Genomic DNA, 16,633 nt, shown 5'->3' with positions numbered 1-16,633 from the left:
CACAGCAGGGTCCTGGTCCATGACTGGGACTCCTTGGGGCCACTGCAATACAAATAATAACTTGACTCTAATCATAAAGGAGAATTTGCTAAATTGAAGTAGAGGCCAGTAGCATTTGTGAGTCCTTTGGTTTTGCCTGGTGGTAAGAGATTGTGCAGAAAGACCTACCAGAGGTCTAAGGCAAGAAAAATATAGCAGGTTACTGTCAGACTTGTTAGCTAGATATTAATAGGAACTGAGAAAAGTAGAAATGTATTTTAAAAACTGCGAGCAGAGTAACATACATCGTTTCCATTAATTTTAAAAAACGTATAGCGGGATCTAGTTGCTTGAACCATCTTCCTATGCTGTTCTTTGGAGAGGGTCAGGTATCTGACCATAATAGACAAGCTGTACTTTACTGATCTCAGTGTGAGGTCTGGATTGTTGGCGCATGGGTGCAGGGGTTGGTATGGGAGTATATTCTAAATGAATGATCAGTCTCCAGCCCACCCCCAAATTCTGGCAAAAGGGGTACTTCAAACTTGTTCTCGATTATCTCTTATGCATCTGGGAGTAAGGGGGATTTCTAGACTTCTAAAGGAAAATGTTGGCATGAACTTTGTGTGTGTGGGTGTACTGTTAATTTCCCTATTATGCTTGGCTACAGTTGAAAGTAAAGGTCTCCACAGAAGTTGGCATTACAAATGTGGATCTTTCTACTGTGGATAAGGATCAAAGCATTGCACCAAAAACCACAAGGTAAGGCAATATTGTGTGATATGCACTGACAAATGACAATATTGAGCCGAGGCCGCTGTTCAGTACCTCCTGATCTGCTGCTATGGAAGCTCAAGTAGTCTTTTGTATCTAAACGTCATCAGAAGTGTATCTGTGCCTTCTCCTTTCAACTCACAAATCCTTGAGAGCTCATTGGGGAAAAGTGGCTTTTTTTTAAACTGAAGAAAGTGCTGACAGAAGCTAGACAAGCCCTGTAGCCCTCTGTTACTTCCATGCAGCTACTTCATATTGGCAGTGTGCTCAAGTTAGCAGATATAAGTAGTTAAAATAATTGCTTAAGTGCTCCTGGTATTGGCAGATTTCATCTAGAGGAACCTCTAAGATGAATGTGTGGTCTAAGGTCATGCTACTGCAAATAGAGCTGGGTGAAACTTGTCAGCTGAGACTTTATTTTCAGGGGGAAATGCAGATTTGGCGAAATTGTCTGTTTTGCCAAATTGTTTCAGCCAAAATATTCTGAAAGTTTAAAACATTTTGTTTTGACATTTTCAAAACAAAATGTTTGAGTTGGGAGTGGTAAATTTTCATCTTGAATTTTTCTTCAATTTTATTTTTTTAAAATGCAAATGAAACATTTTGTTTCCGGTCAAACAAATAATTTCATTCAACCCAAACCAATGTTTTTTTTGACTTTTCACTTTATTGGAAATTTAGTTTTCAGGGTGTTTTTTTTTTTGTTTGTTTTTTTGAACTGCCAGCAAACCAAGAAATCCATTATTTGCACAGCTCTAACTATAAATCAGTTTTTGTGGGGTTTCTTTAAATCCAATATTTTCCCCTTAATATACACAAATAGCTTGCAGAAATAAATCATGCTAAATCATTACTTTTTTCCCCTCAGTTTTGTGGGAGGGCAGTGATGGAACAGAGAGGCATTTTAATTCTCTGAACTGATGGTCTGTTTTATCAAGTAATCTACAGTAAGTCCCCCATGAGTAAATCGTGACACTGTTAGCCAGACTTACATGTCAGTGACTCCAAACCCTCTGTTGGAAAACCATCTCTAATCTCTTTTTATTCCCCCACCTCCTCCTTAGGGTAGCTTATCCAGCCAAAGCCAAAGGATCATTCACAGCTGACAGCCATCAGAATTTTGCCTTGTCCTTCCAGCTGGTGGATGTGAACAGTGGAGCCGAGCTCATCCCTCACCAGGTCAGGATGAATTTATGTAGTTATCCTATCATCTGGATGCTGCCTCTTGAGGCATCTCAAGCAGCAGTTGCTCTTTGAAAAGCTTTCTTAGGCTTTGAAAACCATCCTATTGTCTGTGTTTGAAACAAATTGTGATGGGAAAATTGTAGATAAATACTTTTGTGCACCCAAAAGGGAGGGAAAGAAGATTGGATCTGAACAGAGTGAATCCAATTCACTTACTTTTTTTTGTTACATTTTAAATAAGCCTCTGCTAAGCTTTACTTCATGGCTTATTTAGAGAAACAAATACAGAGTGGAGGAAGCTACATCCTGTGCTGTAAAAGTGCATTTCTACCTTGGATACAGAATGTTCCCTGAAACTCTCACACCTAAGGTTGCATTCGATGTACCAGCCTCACAGTCCAGAGACCAGGCATGTGATGATAGTAATACATTGCAAGTAGCGCTCATTGCAGCCACAGCAGGAAATGGCCAGCACCCAAGAGACTTTATGGACTGCGCTGGTTCCTATATTAGTGTGGCTACTGTGGGAAGGATTGTGTTCAAGTGATTCAGTAAGGTGTCCAGTAGTCAGTACTCCTGAATTCTATTTCTAGCTCTGCCACTGAGTCACTAACTTTAGGTACATCACTTGCCACCATGTGCCTCAGTTTCCCCATCTGTAAAATATGAATACTTGCCTGCCTCAATGTGTCAAAACCAGGATTTCTTCCTGCGATGAAAATCCCTCTATAAGTATAAAGCCATTATCACTTTCCTTCTCAGACATTTGTCCGTCTTCACAACCCAAAGACTGGGCAGGAGGTGGTGTTTGTCGCAGAACCAGACAGCAAGAATGTGTACAAGTTTGAACTGGACACTGCTGAGAGAAAGACAGAGTTTGATTCTGCCTCTGGTACCTACACCCTTTACTTGATAATTGGAGATGCCACTCTGGAAAATCCAATCCTGTGGAATGTGGTATGTTGCCGACTGTGCAGTGACGTGGTTGTGGGATCACTGACAGTGTAGCGAGAAGCAATAATAGAAGCCTAGAAGAATAAAGAGACAAACGCTGTAGTTCTGTGTGGCTGAACTTGCTTCCTTTTATGGCATATGTAGACTCTTGGTTTAAAAAAAAAAAAAATTGAATCGGTGCAAAAGCAAGACTAGAATGACTTTTCAGCTCTGTGTGTCATGGAAGAGCAGCCATGGAACAGGCTCTCTGAGACAGTCCTGTACTGACTGGGCTTAGGCTCAGAAGCAAGCTGTCCCTGGAAGTAGCTTGTGTGTACCAGCTGGGATTTGAACATATCCAGCTGCATAGTGCTAAATGAAGGGCATTCCCTTCCCTGTTCAGAAAAGGAAATGTCAGTTTAAAATGCAATTCAGTAGGTCTATGTGGTGCGTTGTTCATTGTAGTGTGGCTGAATTGCTTAGTCGTCTTTAATGCCTTCATTATGTTGGGGAGTCTGTCTCTGTGGGGGAAGGGGGGTGTAATAGCCTTTATAGGTCATACACCAGGGTCATGGCTTTGTAATTTTGTTCAATTCCATTTCAGGCTGATGTTGTTATCAAATTCCCAGAGGAAGAGGCTCCATCCGCAGTCCAGTCAAAGAAGCTTTTCATTCCCAAGCCAGAAATCCAGGTACAGCTCAAAAGATGGGAATGAATTCTATTTTTGATAGAATATTTCACTTTTACCCTTATCAGTGACAGTCTTAAAAAGTAGCCTTCCATACGAGAGCATCTTCGCCATGTTAGTGATGCCCATTAGAGGAAAACAAAAATAACTTCTTGGTGGATAGGGAGTTTGGGGTCGCATTACTTATCAGTAGGCAGAAATAAACTCTGTGTCCCAGTGGTATGGCAACAAAATATTGTGCCATCATTGCTCAGATATGGATCTCCTCAATGAGAACACACTCTGTCTCTGATCTCTGTTAGAGATCACACTTTCTATGCTTCATCAAGTGGAGACCAAAGAAAGCTTCCAGCTCCTAAAGATCTCTCCCCCTACCTCTCCCTCCAGGTCAGCTCATAGAGTAGCATCCATGGTGCATGCTGAGTAGCCAGAGATTCCCTGTTTTACAGACTACAAGGAAAAATTGACATTGCAAGAAAGCAAGGAATTACATTTGGGAGGGGGAGACACTTCCACAAGAAAGACATGGACTGGGCCTTTGATACATAAAGGGGCCACCCCAATCAAAATTAGTGTGTGGGACCTGTTGCTGGGACAGAAACTTGTCACCTGTTGAGCTGAAACTATTCTTGTGAAGTGCTTCTAAAGGGACTTCTCTCCACAGCACCTGTTCAGGGAACCTGAGAAGAGGCCTCCTACAGTGGTGTCCAACACATTCACAGCCTTGATCCTCTCCCCGCTGTTTTTGCTGTTCATTCTGGTAAGTTGAATAGATTCCATATAGAATTTCTCTTCTGCCCTACAACCCAAAACTAGCACAGTAAACAACTACAGCCACACCTCTTACCTACACTCTGGTTAGGAGTAATTAAGTCAGTCTTGCTGTGATACAGAGGGAAGAACAGTGTCTTCCTAGATGTCCCTTCTAACTCAGATAACTCTCTGGTTCTGTTTCATTCTATGCTGGACTTCCAGCAAATCATCTTAAGGCACTGAACAGGTTAAGGAAAATGTAATAAAGCCCCTTAGCCTCGGTAAAAGTGCAGTTTTGATTCCCAGACATTGAATGAGAGGCTATCAGGTGACTAGAGGAATCCTTGCCTCACTCACAATATTACTTATTGGCTGATATAGCTTCTCTCCAGTCCTTAGAAAGAGCCTGATGTTAACAAGGCAGGGCATTATGGAAATGGGATGTTACAAGCAAATTAATGGAGCTACTCAGGGCTCAATCTAGGTGCAAAGGGTTGGACTAGCTTCAGTTCTAACTTCCTGTCCCTAAATTGTTTTGCTGAATTCATGCTCCAGTTAGAAAACTAAGAGCACTGATTAGGATGAGGCATCATACAGTGTAAGCTTCTCCCACATGGCTCTGCTGACCTCAGGTTCTGACCTCAGTTGCCCCTGCTGTTCCAGCCTTAGATTCTTCCAGAACAAAGGCAGTCATACCAAACTGCATGGCAATTTTTTGTGATGTGGATTCACATGCTAAAGGACTTGGCTGAGAGACCACCAGATTGATTCCCACTTGTGGACCTAATCAGCATTTGAGTCCATATTGACAGAGGTGAAATGTACAGCATCAGCCAAGCACCTGTCATCAACTAAACACCACTTTAGAACTTGCTTGGTATACTTTAAAATCTCTCTGCTCATCAAGTTAAATTATACATGGTTTGGTGGGATAAACATATGGCTCCTCTTTGAACCCTCATCCTTACCTCATTGTGTGTTCCAAATGCAACCTCTCCTCTTCTGAAGGCTTGGGGGCAATCGGACAGAGCCGTGTCCAGTTACCTTGGGAATCCATGGTGCACTTGTTGATGACTTAGCCAGCACTCCCTCAGTGATGCTTCTCCTTTTCGTCTTCTCTTCTACTCCCTTCAAACTGACATTATTACATGGTCATTCATAACCTTTTATTTCTTCTAGAATTGTAGCTAGTTTCATCCTGGGTTCAGTAACAGAACATTATGTTCACAGTTACCAGTTTTATTCATATGAATTCAAGGCAAATCAGATTTTTCTGAGGGAAGGATGGGTTTGGAGGCTTTGTTTAGCAAAATACTTGTGAGATCCTGCAGACTCCAAGATAGTATTTCTTTAAGAGTTAAATACCAGCTAACTGATTGCTTTCATGAAACAGACTCGTTATTGCAACTAGGAGCAGTGTCTTCTGCCTTAAAAGCTTGGCAGAAGTAGATGGGATCTTGGGTTGGCCACTGTTTAAGGGCTTGTCTACACAGGGAAGCTATTGTGAAATAAACTCAGGTGTGAATTGAAGCTAAACCACACAAAGACACTGTTAGTGCGGTGTGGGGAGCTATTGTGGAATAGCTGTTCTGCAATAGCTCTCCCACAGTAACTACTCCAGGCTGTTTTCTCATGTGGACAAGCAGTAACAAACAAGTTGGTTTTGCAGTCTTGGCCATCATTTTAATTGATGAGGAATTTGAAGCAACTCCAGTTTGAAAGGCATGTTGAAGAACTTTGTGGTTAACTGATGACAAATAAAAGCTAATGTCTAATAAATCCATTGTGATTGGGGTTTTATTTTTTCTTTCAGTGGATAAAGATTGGTGCCAACATCTCCAATTTCAGCTTCGCTCCCAGCACCATTATCTTTCACCTGGGTCATGCTGGTAAGTGCCAGAGGCTCTTTGCTTTGTATGACCTCCTTCCCACATGGACTTTACAGATGTACTCTGATGATAAATGGACTCACAACCTATTAACTGTAATGACTTAATAGCATAACGTTTCTCTCTCGTTTTCCTCTTCCTTTCTGCCTTTCAGAATTGTTAATATGGTGATAAACAAACCTGTTTTGTCCATCAGCTTATAACAGCTGTCATTATACTAGGCTCCTCTTGCACACCACTTACCTACACTTAATAGCACTCTTCATATCAGAGGTCACTATTTTTATTGTGTATTCACCCTTTGGTAGATGGGGGATTTTTTTTGAGGCAGTAGAGTGGGGATGAAGGCCTATGGGGTCTCCCTATGCTTCTTCTTGAGTCTATTTATACACACGCGCACACACTGTAGACCAACTTGTCCTCATCAGGAATGGATGGGACCTAGTTTTCTCTGAGAGCTCTGAATTCTCATTGGTTTTTTTGGTCCCTCGCAGAACCCTGGAAGATCCTCCTCCTCTAACACTCACAAACCTTCATATTGCATCCACCAACCTTCCATTTGAAGAGAATTGGACATAACTCACCAGTGCTGCTCTTTCATCAATGACAATGGCACAAGGCCCTTGTTCCCATGGAACTGACTGCAGAGTCTCTCTGGTTCTCCTGGGCCAAGGAGCCAGAGAGAGAATGGAATCCAAGGCTGAGGGGTGGCAGCACAATATGTTACTTCTAAACCGTCTAGTGGCATGAACAGTTTTAACCAGGGTCTTGCTTTGAAATGAGACTTTCTGTCTTGTCTCTTCATAGCCATGTTGGGGCTCATGTATGTCTATTGGACTCAACTGAACATGTTCCAGACTCTGAAGTACCTGGCCATCTTGGGCAGTGTCACATTCCTGGCAGGCAACAGAATGTTGGCCCAGAAAGCAGTAAAGAGGTAAGAGGAAGGGATGTGGATGTAACTGTAGGGTCTGGTTTCCACAAAGCCGGGGGAAGGAAGGCGGCCATGTTGACAGGAAGGCGGCCATGTTCCACTGGCCATTTTCAGCACAAACACCTAATGGAGTGCTAAATAGCAAGTAGTCTAGCTGCTTGCAGTAGGGGTGGCTGTCACTGGAGAATTACCAGCTGTGGAGTTTTGAGGAGAGTGGATTATAAAGCAGCTCAATGAATTGATCAAATACTTTGAATTTTGAGAGAGGGAATGTGTGCTCTTCCTTGGGCATTGACAGAACATGGGTTTTCCTGAAGTCACAGGCCAAGACTTTTCAACTTGGGGCCTAAATTAAGGCACCTAAATGAATGGGCTGTTTCTCAGAAGTGCAGAACAGCCAGCAGCAAGCATGGCGGATAATAGAGTTTACACCTCTACCCCGATATAACGCTGTCCTCGGGAGCCAAAAAATCTTACCACGTTATAGGTGAAACTGCGTTATATTGAACTTGCTTTGATCCATCGGAGTGCGCAGCCCCGCCCCCCCGGAGCACTGCTTTACCGCATTATATCCGAATTCATGTTATATCGGGTCGCGTTATATCGGGGTAGAGGTGTATAAGGAATAGCCAGCATGGATTTGTCAGGAACAAATCATGCCAAACCAACCTAATTTCCTTCTTGGACAGGGTTACCAGCCTGGTGGATAGGGGGAGCAGTAGATGCTATATATCTTGATTTTTAGTATTGCTTTTGACACAGTCCCACATGACATTCTCATAAGCAAACTAGGGAAGTGTGGTGTAGATGAAATATAAGGTGGGTGCAAAACTGATTGAGAAACTACTCAAAGAGTAGTTATCAAAGGTTCTCTGTCAAACTGGGAAGCTGCGACTAGTGGGGCCCCACAGGGTGGGTCTCTCTCGTGTCTGGTACTATTCAATAGTTTCATTAACGACTTGGATAATGAAGTGGACAGTATGTGTAGAAAATTTGTGAATGACACCAAGCCGCAAGCACTTAGGAGGACAGGATTAGAATTCAAAATGACCTTGACAAATTAGAGAATTGGTCTGAAATCGCCAAGATGAAATTCAGTAAAGACAAGTGCAGAACACTTCATTTAGGAAGGAAAAATCAAATGTACAACTACAAAATGAGGAATAACTGGCTAGGCGGTAGTATTGCTGAAAAGGATCAGGGGGTTATAGTGGATCACAAATTGAAGATGACCCAACAATGTAATGCAGTTGCAAAAAAGGCTAATATTCTGGGTTGTATTAACAGGAGTGTCGTATGTAAGACACGGGAGGTATTTGTACAGCTCTATTCAGCATTGGTGAGGCCTCAGCTGGAGAACTGTGTCCACTTTTAGGCGCCACACTTCTATGATTCTATGGATTTCACTGAAGCTGCTGGTGGCTTAGCATTTTTGAGAGCCAGCCCGCTCATTTAGATGCCTAAATGCAGACTTGGGAGCCTAATTTGAGGTATCCAGGTTTGAAAGTCTAGGCCATAAGGCTTTCCTTGGAAGAACTGTACTTACAACAAAGCACATGCTCTGAAGAGAGTGTTCACTCCCTGGTGTATCAAACATTTACAGTAACTTTCATTATAAGGGTACTCTGAAGTTCCAACCTTCCACAGCTCCACTTACTGGGTGGTAAATGCTTTTGTGGTAAAGGGGATGTTGCTTTGACTTCCCTATACTATAGGGTTGATTCAATTCCCATTAAAGCCACGGGAAAGACTCCTGTTGGATTGGCCTTTAAAAGACATCAGCCATGAGACTACAGTTCTAACTTGCTGTGCATGTGGAATTTCCCTCCCTTCCCCACTATTATAAAGATGACACTCTTCAAGGAAGGTGGGAGTGCGAGCATGTAACCAGCTACTTTCCTGATGCCCCATGCAAGACCTTCCCTAGCCTGCACAATTGCTGTCAGTATTCCCTGTGGCTTACCCATCAGCACAAACCTTCCTAGTGAAAGCAAACCTTTATAAGAACATGAATCTAAAGCTTAGTTAGCTACCATCACCCCGTAGATGTATCCTCGGCCCTCTAATCAGAGTATCCATAGATCCTTCTCATACATACCTCGCTACTGCAACCTCATCTTTCAAACACACACGCACTTAGGCTGCCTTCAGGTTGTTGCTCCCTGACCCCAACATCACTACAGACTGAGTCTCAGCCATTTTCTTCCTCAGAGCCTCGAGTCCCCTCAGTTGCCACACTCAACTGCTGTCACTTTGAGTCTAATTTAAAGATTCAGGCTTTGATCCCTGTCTTGCGAGTGCGATGCCTGGCTGCTGGGCTTACCCCTTAACACATTTTTAGTCAAACTTGTTCTCTTTTTTTACCTTGCCCTTGTTGGTCCCCTGGAAGGAGTTTGCACATGCATGTTCACACATTTTTTACAAAGCAATCTGACCCATAAAACCCGAGAGAAAAATAGTATTTTCAGTAACTTTATACTGATTTATTACCTTTAAAATTAAGCAGTATGCGGAGACTGCAGCTGGGCAAAGATAATCAGCTAGATCGTCAGAGCTCAATCCCTTCTCAAAGCAGCATTTTCCAGCCATGCTCGGGATGCTCAATGTGGTATTTCCCCTCTCCTTCTTTGCATAGAGTTCTCTAGCAGGAGTTCTTTTCTGATGGAGCTGTGTTTTGTCATTCATTCCTGTATTTCAATTGTTAGTAAGTCTGAAGTTTGCTTCTTGCTAAGACGATAAATAGAAATGGTAAAAGTAAAACCAGAAATTGTTAGTGTCTATATTAAGAAATCTGGAGAAGCAGGCAAAGGAGATTAATTGAAGCTTATCTCTGACTGGTTCAGCTCTACCAGGGCTTCTGTTAGCAGATAAATGGGGGATGGCTTACTCCCTACCTCTCTAAACAGCCTCTCCATGTTGAGCCATACAGTTTCATTGGTTGTGACACGTAAGAGCTTTTACCAAAATGCCAACTTTAAAATAGAACTTCCACCTGACTGTGGAGGTGGCCCATCCTTCAGGTTCTCATATGAGAATAAGCTACTAAAAGGCATCTTTTGTTGGCTTACTGCCAGCCCAGCGTAACCCTTGTTGCTAGCCTATGTCAGATACTCAGAGCAATGGCTACCTGACACAGACTTTGAGTCAAAGCCATTCTCCTGGTGTGGGCAGCACAGGAGAGGTAGCAGCAGTAATGCTTGGCCTATCCCTGTGTCTTTATTGAAGGTACTGGAAGCCCTGGTTTTGCTTTTTGCTTTTTCTTTCATCTGCTCCAGTTCCTGGAGCCGGGCTGCTCTCCTCCTCGCTGTCCTCTGAATCTTTTCCCTCTCTCCTTTTGGCAGGATTGCTGCAGAACAGAGCAGTAGGTTGGCAAAGTATAGAACGCTGCGGTAAAAGGGGGTTGCTCTTCCTAGAAGTAAGGGCTCTTCTGGAATTTGCCTTTCCCAGGCATTCTGGCTACTTCATTTCATTCTCATCGCTCACTCCTCGGCCAAAAGAAATCTTAACTGAAGCCACTTTCCAACCTGTCACGTATGGCTTTGAATCGGGGGTGGGGGTGTATTATTTTTAATTATAGCTGTCTTTAGATGTTGTTCTGTTATCTACGTGCATTAAGAGAAAACGACTTCTGTGTGAAGCCTTCACTCTCCCAAGTTTATGTGACACATACATACACAAACACATGTGCATCCTTTTTATTGTGGGCCTAAGGATTCTATACGACAATGAAACAAAAGCTAAATTAATCACAGAAACCCGGCGTGGGGGAGGGGGATTATCATGCCTGTAAGTGAATGGAGAATGTAGTCTAGAGGTGAGCGTAGTGGAAGTGGTCGCTGTACAAAGTTGCACTGACCTGCACTGTTTCTGCTATTTCATTCCTGGGTATCTTTACCAGAGACTGAGAGTCAGGTTGAACTGGGTGTGGCTTTGTGGAGTGGGTAATCAGATATCCAGTAGAAGCAAGGCCAAACCACCCACCTCTTTTGACTTGTGACCCAAGCTGTGATTTATCCAAGTATCAAATCAGACTAGATTTGATGGCTCCCTCTGTGGCATCATAGAGTTTAAGGCCAGAAGGGACTGCTACATCATCTAGTCTGACTGCCTGTATATCACAGGCACCAACACCCACACGCTAAACCCAACAACCCAAATTAGGCCAAAGCGTTACAGCCCGCAGGAGACTAGACTGTTATGTGCCACAGGCAGGACCAAGGTGCACCAGTGCTCATGGCCTATGTAATGGCAGGGAAATAATTAAATAAGATATAGTCAGATAATCTTGCAAGTGACTTGCCCTCCATGCTGTAGAGAAAGGTGAAAAAAACCCAAATTCCTTCCTGACCCCACACGGCAAGCAGTTAGACCTGGAGCATGTGAGCCAAAACCAACCAGCCAGCCAGGCAGGCACCTCGAGAGAGAATGTTCCATGCCACCTAAAAGCCCTGGCCCCCATGTCTGATGTCCCCTCTTCAGCCATGTGGCCCTTGATGCTTCAGAGGAAGGAGATGCATTTAAAAAAAAACTAAACTCTTCTTTATGGGAAGAAAATCCCTTCCTGGCTTCCTGCATCAGTGGTCAGTCCCTTCCGAATATGAAATCATTTTCAGATCTCCCCCACATCACTTTCCCAATATAAAGCCCTTCATTTCTGCTGTTAATTTGGAATGGGGAAGGTTCCCATTTACCATGCAATAGTCCTGTGGGGGCCAGACTGCCCAGCATGCTGCCTGTCTTTCTGCATGTCTCTTGTTTCTGTGCATGTGTGATATCCTTCATTTCTCCTACACTGTGCACTCTTTCAGGGTTGAGAGAGAGAATCAGACTGTAATACCATTCATCTGATAGAATTGAAACCATTGCAGAATACACTGCTGAAAGATCTCTCAAGCTTCTATTTGATTTTTTGAAGTATATAGAATTGTACCTACCCAGTGCTCTAGGCACACATAACTAGGACCCAGGATTCAAATTTTCAAAGGGGGACTAAATTTTATGTACAAAAATACAGGCACAGGAACTGTATCCTTAAAACATAGCACTGTTACTTGTGAGTACAAATTGCTGTTTACATTTGTAATTGCCCAATCTGTATCAAGTATGCTTTGTGTTACATGTGCATGAGTACATTTAGTGTCCACAACGGCCACCAGGTCAAGCCCCGGGAAGCGGCTGTAAAATTTTCCAAGTCCCCACTCGGCCACCAGGTCGAGCCTAAAAAAAAAAAGAGGGATAAATACCAGGGAGGGAGAGGAATTATTTCAGCTCAGTACTAATGTGGACACGAGAACAAATGGATATAAACTGGCCGTCGGGAAGTTTAGGCTTGAAATTAGACGACGGTTTCTAACCATCAGAGGGGTGAAGTTCTGGAACAGCCTTCCGAGGGAAACAGTGGGGGTGAAAGACCTCTCTGGCTTTAAGATTAAGCTTGATAAGTTTATGGAGGGGATGGTTTGATGGGATAACGTGATTTTAGTCAATAGGTCAATAACGTGCCATCGCTGGTAATTAGTATCAATGGTCAATGAGGGTCTGGCTGGAGAATCTTGCCTGCATGCTCGGGGTTCTGCTGATCGTCATATTTGGGGTCGGGAAGGAATTTTCCTCCAGGGTAGATTGGCAGAGGCCCTGGAGGTTTTTCGCCTTCCTCCGCAGCATGGGGCAGGGGTCGCTTGCTGGAGGATTCTCTGCAACTTGAAGTCTTTAAATCATGATTTGGGGACTTCAACAGCTGAGTCAAGGGAGAGAATTATTCCAGGAGTGGGTGGGTCAGCTTTTGTGGCCTGCATCATGCGGGAGGTCAGACTAGATGATCATAATGGTCCCTTCTGACCTTAAAGTCTATGAGTCTATGAGTTGAAGATTTGGCCTCATGTCCCTTTTCAGACCCTTTCAAGACACCCCTAGCACCACCTCTCAACTCCCTCGCGGGTGCTTTTGAAACTTGGACTACACACACGAAAAAGCTGACATAACTAGAGAGGAATTGGCTTGATATCCATATGTGAGCTTAGTGTCACTTTGCTTTGGCTGATGAATGTTCGTAACATTAAATTCTCGGTGCCCCAGTGTGGAGTAGGTAAGGAATGGCATTGTGTGTCCCTTGAACACTTCTCCCTTAGCCAGAGCTAAATGCTGTCAGCTGCAGGCAGTTGTCTTTGCCAGCCCCTCAAAACCACAGCCAGGGTTGCTCTGATACTCCAAGAATGCATCAGTTTGCACTTTCCTGTAACAGAGTTCAGTGTACGTGCACGCTCTGAACTCTGCAGAGTGTTGGGGCCTGACTCAAGAGTGCTGAGCACCCATGGCTCTAATTGAAGTCAGTGGATCCTGCAGGTGTCTTGTCCCTTCCCAGGACATGGGTTTGTCATGTATGTGTTAGATTTCTCTTGGCTCAGGTTTTAATTTGGAGAAGACATTTTAAGTCTTCCTTTTAAGGGTACGTCTTCACTACCCGCCGGATCGGCGGGTAATAATCGATCTATCGGGGATCGATTTATCGCGTCATAAATCGATCCCCGAATGCGCTCCCCGTCGACTCCCGCCTCTCGCTCTGGTGGAGTTCCGAAGCGGAGTCGACAGGGGAGCCGCGGCCGTCGATCCCGCGCTGTGAGGACCCGAGATAAATCGATCTAAGATGCGTCTACTTCAGCTACGCTATTCTCGTAGCTGAAGTTGCGTATCTTAGAGTGATTCCCCCCCCCCCCCAGTGTAGACCAGCCCAAAGATCCAAACCCACTCATTCTAATTGCATAAACCAGCAGTTTCTTGGTAAGTTTAAGAATTAGACTAAGCCTGTTGAAAGCTTTGCACTCAGCCACCATTTTTTAATTCAGTTTTTGTTTTGCAAGGCTGGTCACCTCTGCCATTTGCCAGAAATCCACCTTTGCGTTTTCTGGACATTTCACTGCTCCTTCTGTTTGCCCCCCCCCCTGTTACGTTATGATACGGTTTATTACATCTTTGCCATGTAAAAAGAAATCCTGTGTCTTCCTTCAAAAGAGCACAGGACACTTAATGAGCAAGGAATTTCAACCTTGCATTGAAAATGTTAATTTTGTTCGGATTTCTCTTTCCTTTCAGGACACATTAGTACCAGAAGAATGGATGAAATAGGAGGGAAAAAACTCAAATCTACACAGAAAAGTGGCCAAGAAACAGTCCAAAGGCCAGAAGTTGGAAGGCAGAAAAGAATTTTTTTTATGAAGTCAAGAGAATTGTGGTTATACTTTTTATTTTTTTTGAATGTTTTCCCTCACTTGTTTTTAGTGGCTGTTTGAGCAATTTTGGAATTAAACCAGCAAAGGCCATGTCTTTTCTTCCCTCCCTCTTCACCCCCCTCCCCCCAAGTGTTTAAATTCTGACAGTGCAGATTTTGTAATTCTGACATTTTCCCCCCTTGTGGAATAAAGAGGATGATGAGAGGAAAGAAGGGTTCAATGTTTTATTCCCAGCTGCTTCAGAGGCTGTGATGTAACTTTGGGTTCCATGTGAGAGTGAAACACGTTTTCACTGGCTTTGCTTAGCCCATAATTTCTTTATTCTAGGCAAGGCATACTGTTGTGTGAAGCTTCTCTTTTCATGATGCTGCTCCTGCAGTGTGCCTGGCACTTGCTTTCAGGTCCTTCCTTGGCCTCGCCCCATTCTATTCCAGTGTAAAGAAGTTTGTGCAGCAGGACTTTCTACTCTTGTGCTGTCTTGAATGATGGTTGCAGAGGATACAACTGGGAAGCCCACATCTGCATTTCTCCTGCTGCTTGCACTGGAAGACTGTGTAGACGGGGCCTCTGTTTGTATTATTGTTAGATTCCCTGATCCTAGAACCAAAAGAGTCAAGAGCCAGTTCTTTGCCTAAACTGAGAGAGAAACTGTCCATGGTGCTGAAATATGAAGACTAACGTGCATCCTCCCTTTTACTCTGAATTGTTAATTATTTTTAATAGGTCCCATGCAGCATCAATGAAACTCCAGTGAGGGATGTTCAGCCTAAATCTCTGCCAACAGAGCAGTTTGGTTAGCCTAGCTTTGTTTCCGTTCCAATACTGGGTACAGACCTTGCCACTTCAAGGGTGATTTCTTTGTTTTGTGTCTTTTTATAGTAGGTTAATTTCTCTCTCTCTCTCTGTGTGTGTGTGTGTGTGTGTGTGTGTGTGTGAGAGAGAGAGAGAGCATTTTTCTGATAAATTAAATGAATGTCAAGAGTCTGCAATGGGCTTGCTGGCTGTGACATAGCGATGTGTGATGGGTTTGTTTTGAAGTCTAAAGGACTGGTTAAACACTAAGCCACACTGGCTTTATATTCCTGGGCCATTGGAGCCCAGCCTGGGTGTACTGGAAGGCCAAAGGTTAGAAACGTTTAAATACTTGAGTGATGCCCTAGCAATCCACACCCCTATAGTGACTTATCACTGTGATCTTTTAGCTCCATTATCTCAACCTCTTTTTGTGAAAACATGGAATTGGAAAACTGTTTTGGGTGGAGTTTTACCCCCGTCCTTCCTCTTCAATCAGCAACTCCTAGCATAGGAATAAACTGAACCCTTTTTTTGTTTTTTGTTTTATTTTGAGAGACCCCCCCCCCTTTTTCTCTGTTTTGAAAATGTTTGTTTGTTAGTACTCTGCCTGGATTCTTCCGTTTCCCTTCTTGCAGCTGTCGCCTATCACTGCAGCTGTAGGGCCAGGGATCCAGGAGTCACCCAGCTAGCACAGGGCAGGATGGCTTAAGGATGCCTGGAGAAACACTCTGTAGAAACACCTCAGCTGACTTGCATGGAGCTACACCAAGGATCAGGGTGGTCCTCAGGCTACATTTTTAGATGGGACATCTAAATTTGCATCCACCATCAGTTACATCCATAACTGGGAGCAGATGATTGATAGGCTTTAGCTTCCTACCTCCTTGATTGCACATGCGGGTGAGAATTTAGCTGTCTGCCATTAATGCCCACAGTGGAATGTGGCTGCTATTAGTTGGAAAGGAAAAATTGTTCCCACAAAACTAGAGGCCAAGTTGAAGCCCGTTTCAGATATTTAGCCCTTAGTGTCCACAATGTGTGATATAAATACTCGCTTTCAGGCATGTAGGCTGGACCCCATTTTCATATCTGTGTCACCTCATGAACTGTGCTGAGCAGAGGGCCATGAAGAAAAGCAGAGAAAAAATTCTCCACCCCAAGTTTGACCTAGGCAAAGGTCTAATATAACGAGAGACATCTACAAAGACCTCATCTCCACTCATGTATGTGCAAAATTATACCTATGCCTGGAGTGGACAAGTGCAGATACCGCCATGTGCTCTTTTAATAGTCTAGCACAGCTGTTAGAATTAGCCTCTGCAAAACCAGTTGGCAAACTTTCTGTCCAACACACATTAAGGACCCAATATGTAGCTCATGACCAAGAAACGGGCACACCTCAAGAGACAAGGAGGAATCTTGACCTGCTGTTGGACAGGTTTATTCAGAACAACTTTTATTTCTGCTACGATGATGG

At 43.6% G+C, this 16,633-nt stretch overlaps 1 protein-coding gene across 1 annotated transcript in view; it reads left to right on the top strand.

Moving 5' to 3' along the window:
* Window positions 1-14,567, top strand: part of RPN2 (ribophorin II) — a 31,770-nt gene extending 17,203 nt beyond the window's left edge. Inside the window, exons 10-17 of the mRNA XM_065414117.1 lie at window positions 650-741; window positions 1,818-1,932; window positions 2,701-2,895; window positions 3,476-3,562; window positions 4,224-4,319; window positions 6,126-6,201; window positions 7,009-7,138; window positions 14,225-14,567. Coding sequence (XP_065270189.1) covers window positions 650-741; window positions 1,818-1,932; window positions 2,701-2,895; window positions 3,476-3,562; window positions 4,224-4,319; window positions 6,126-6,201; window positions 7,009-7,138; window positions 14,225-14,234 — 801 coding nt within the window. The 3' untranslated portion in view covers window positions 14,235-14,567. The remainder of the gene's footprint in view (window positions 1-649; window positions 742-1,817; window positions 1,933-2,700; window positions 2,896-3,475; window positions 3,563-4,223; window positions 4,320-6,125; window positions 6,202-7,008; window positions 7,139-14,224) is intronic.
* The last annotated feature ends 2,066 nt before the right edge of the window (window positions 14,568-16,633 follow it).

This window comes from Emys orbicularis, chromosome 12 (genome assembly GCF_028017835.1).
Source record: "Emys orbicularis isolate rEmyOrb1 chromosome 12, rEmyOrb1.hap1, whole genome shotgun sequence".
In the NCBI taxonomy this organism is placed as follows: domain Eukaryota; kingdom Metazoa; phylum Chordata; order Testudines; family Emydidae; genus Emys; species Emys orbicularis.
This window is presented reverse-complemented; position numbering and strand designations above follow the sequence as displayed.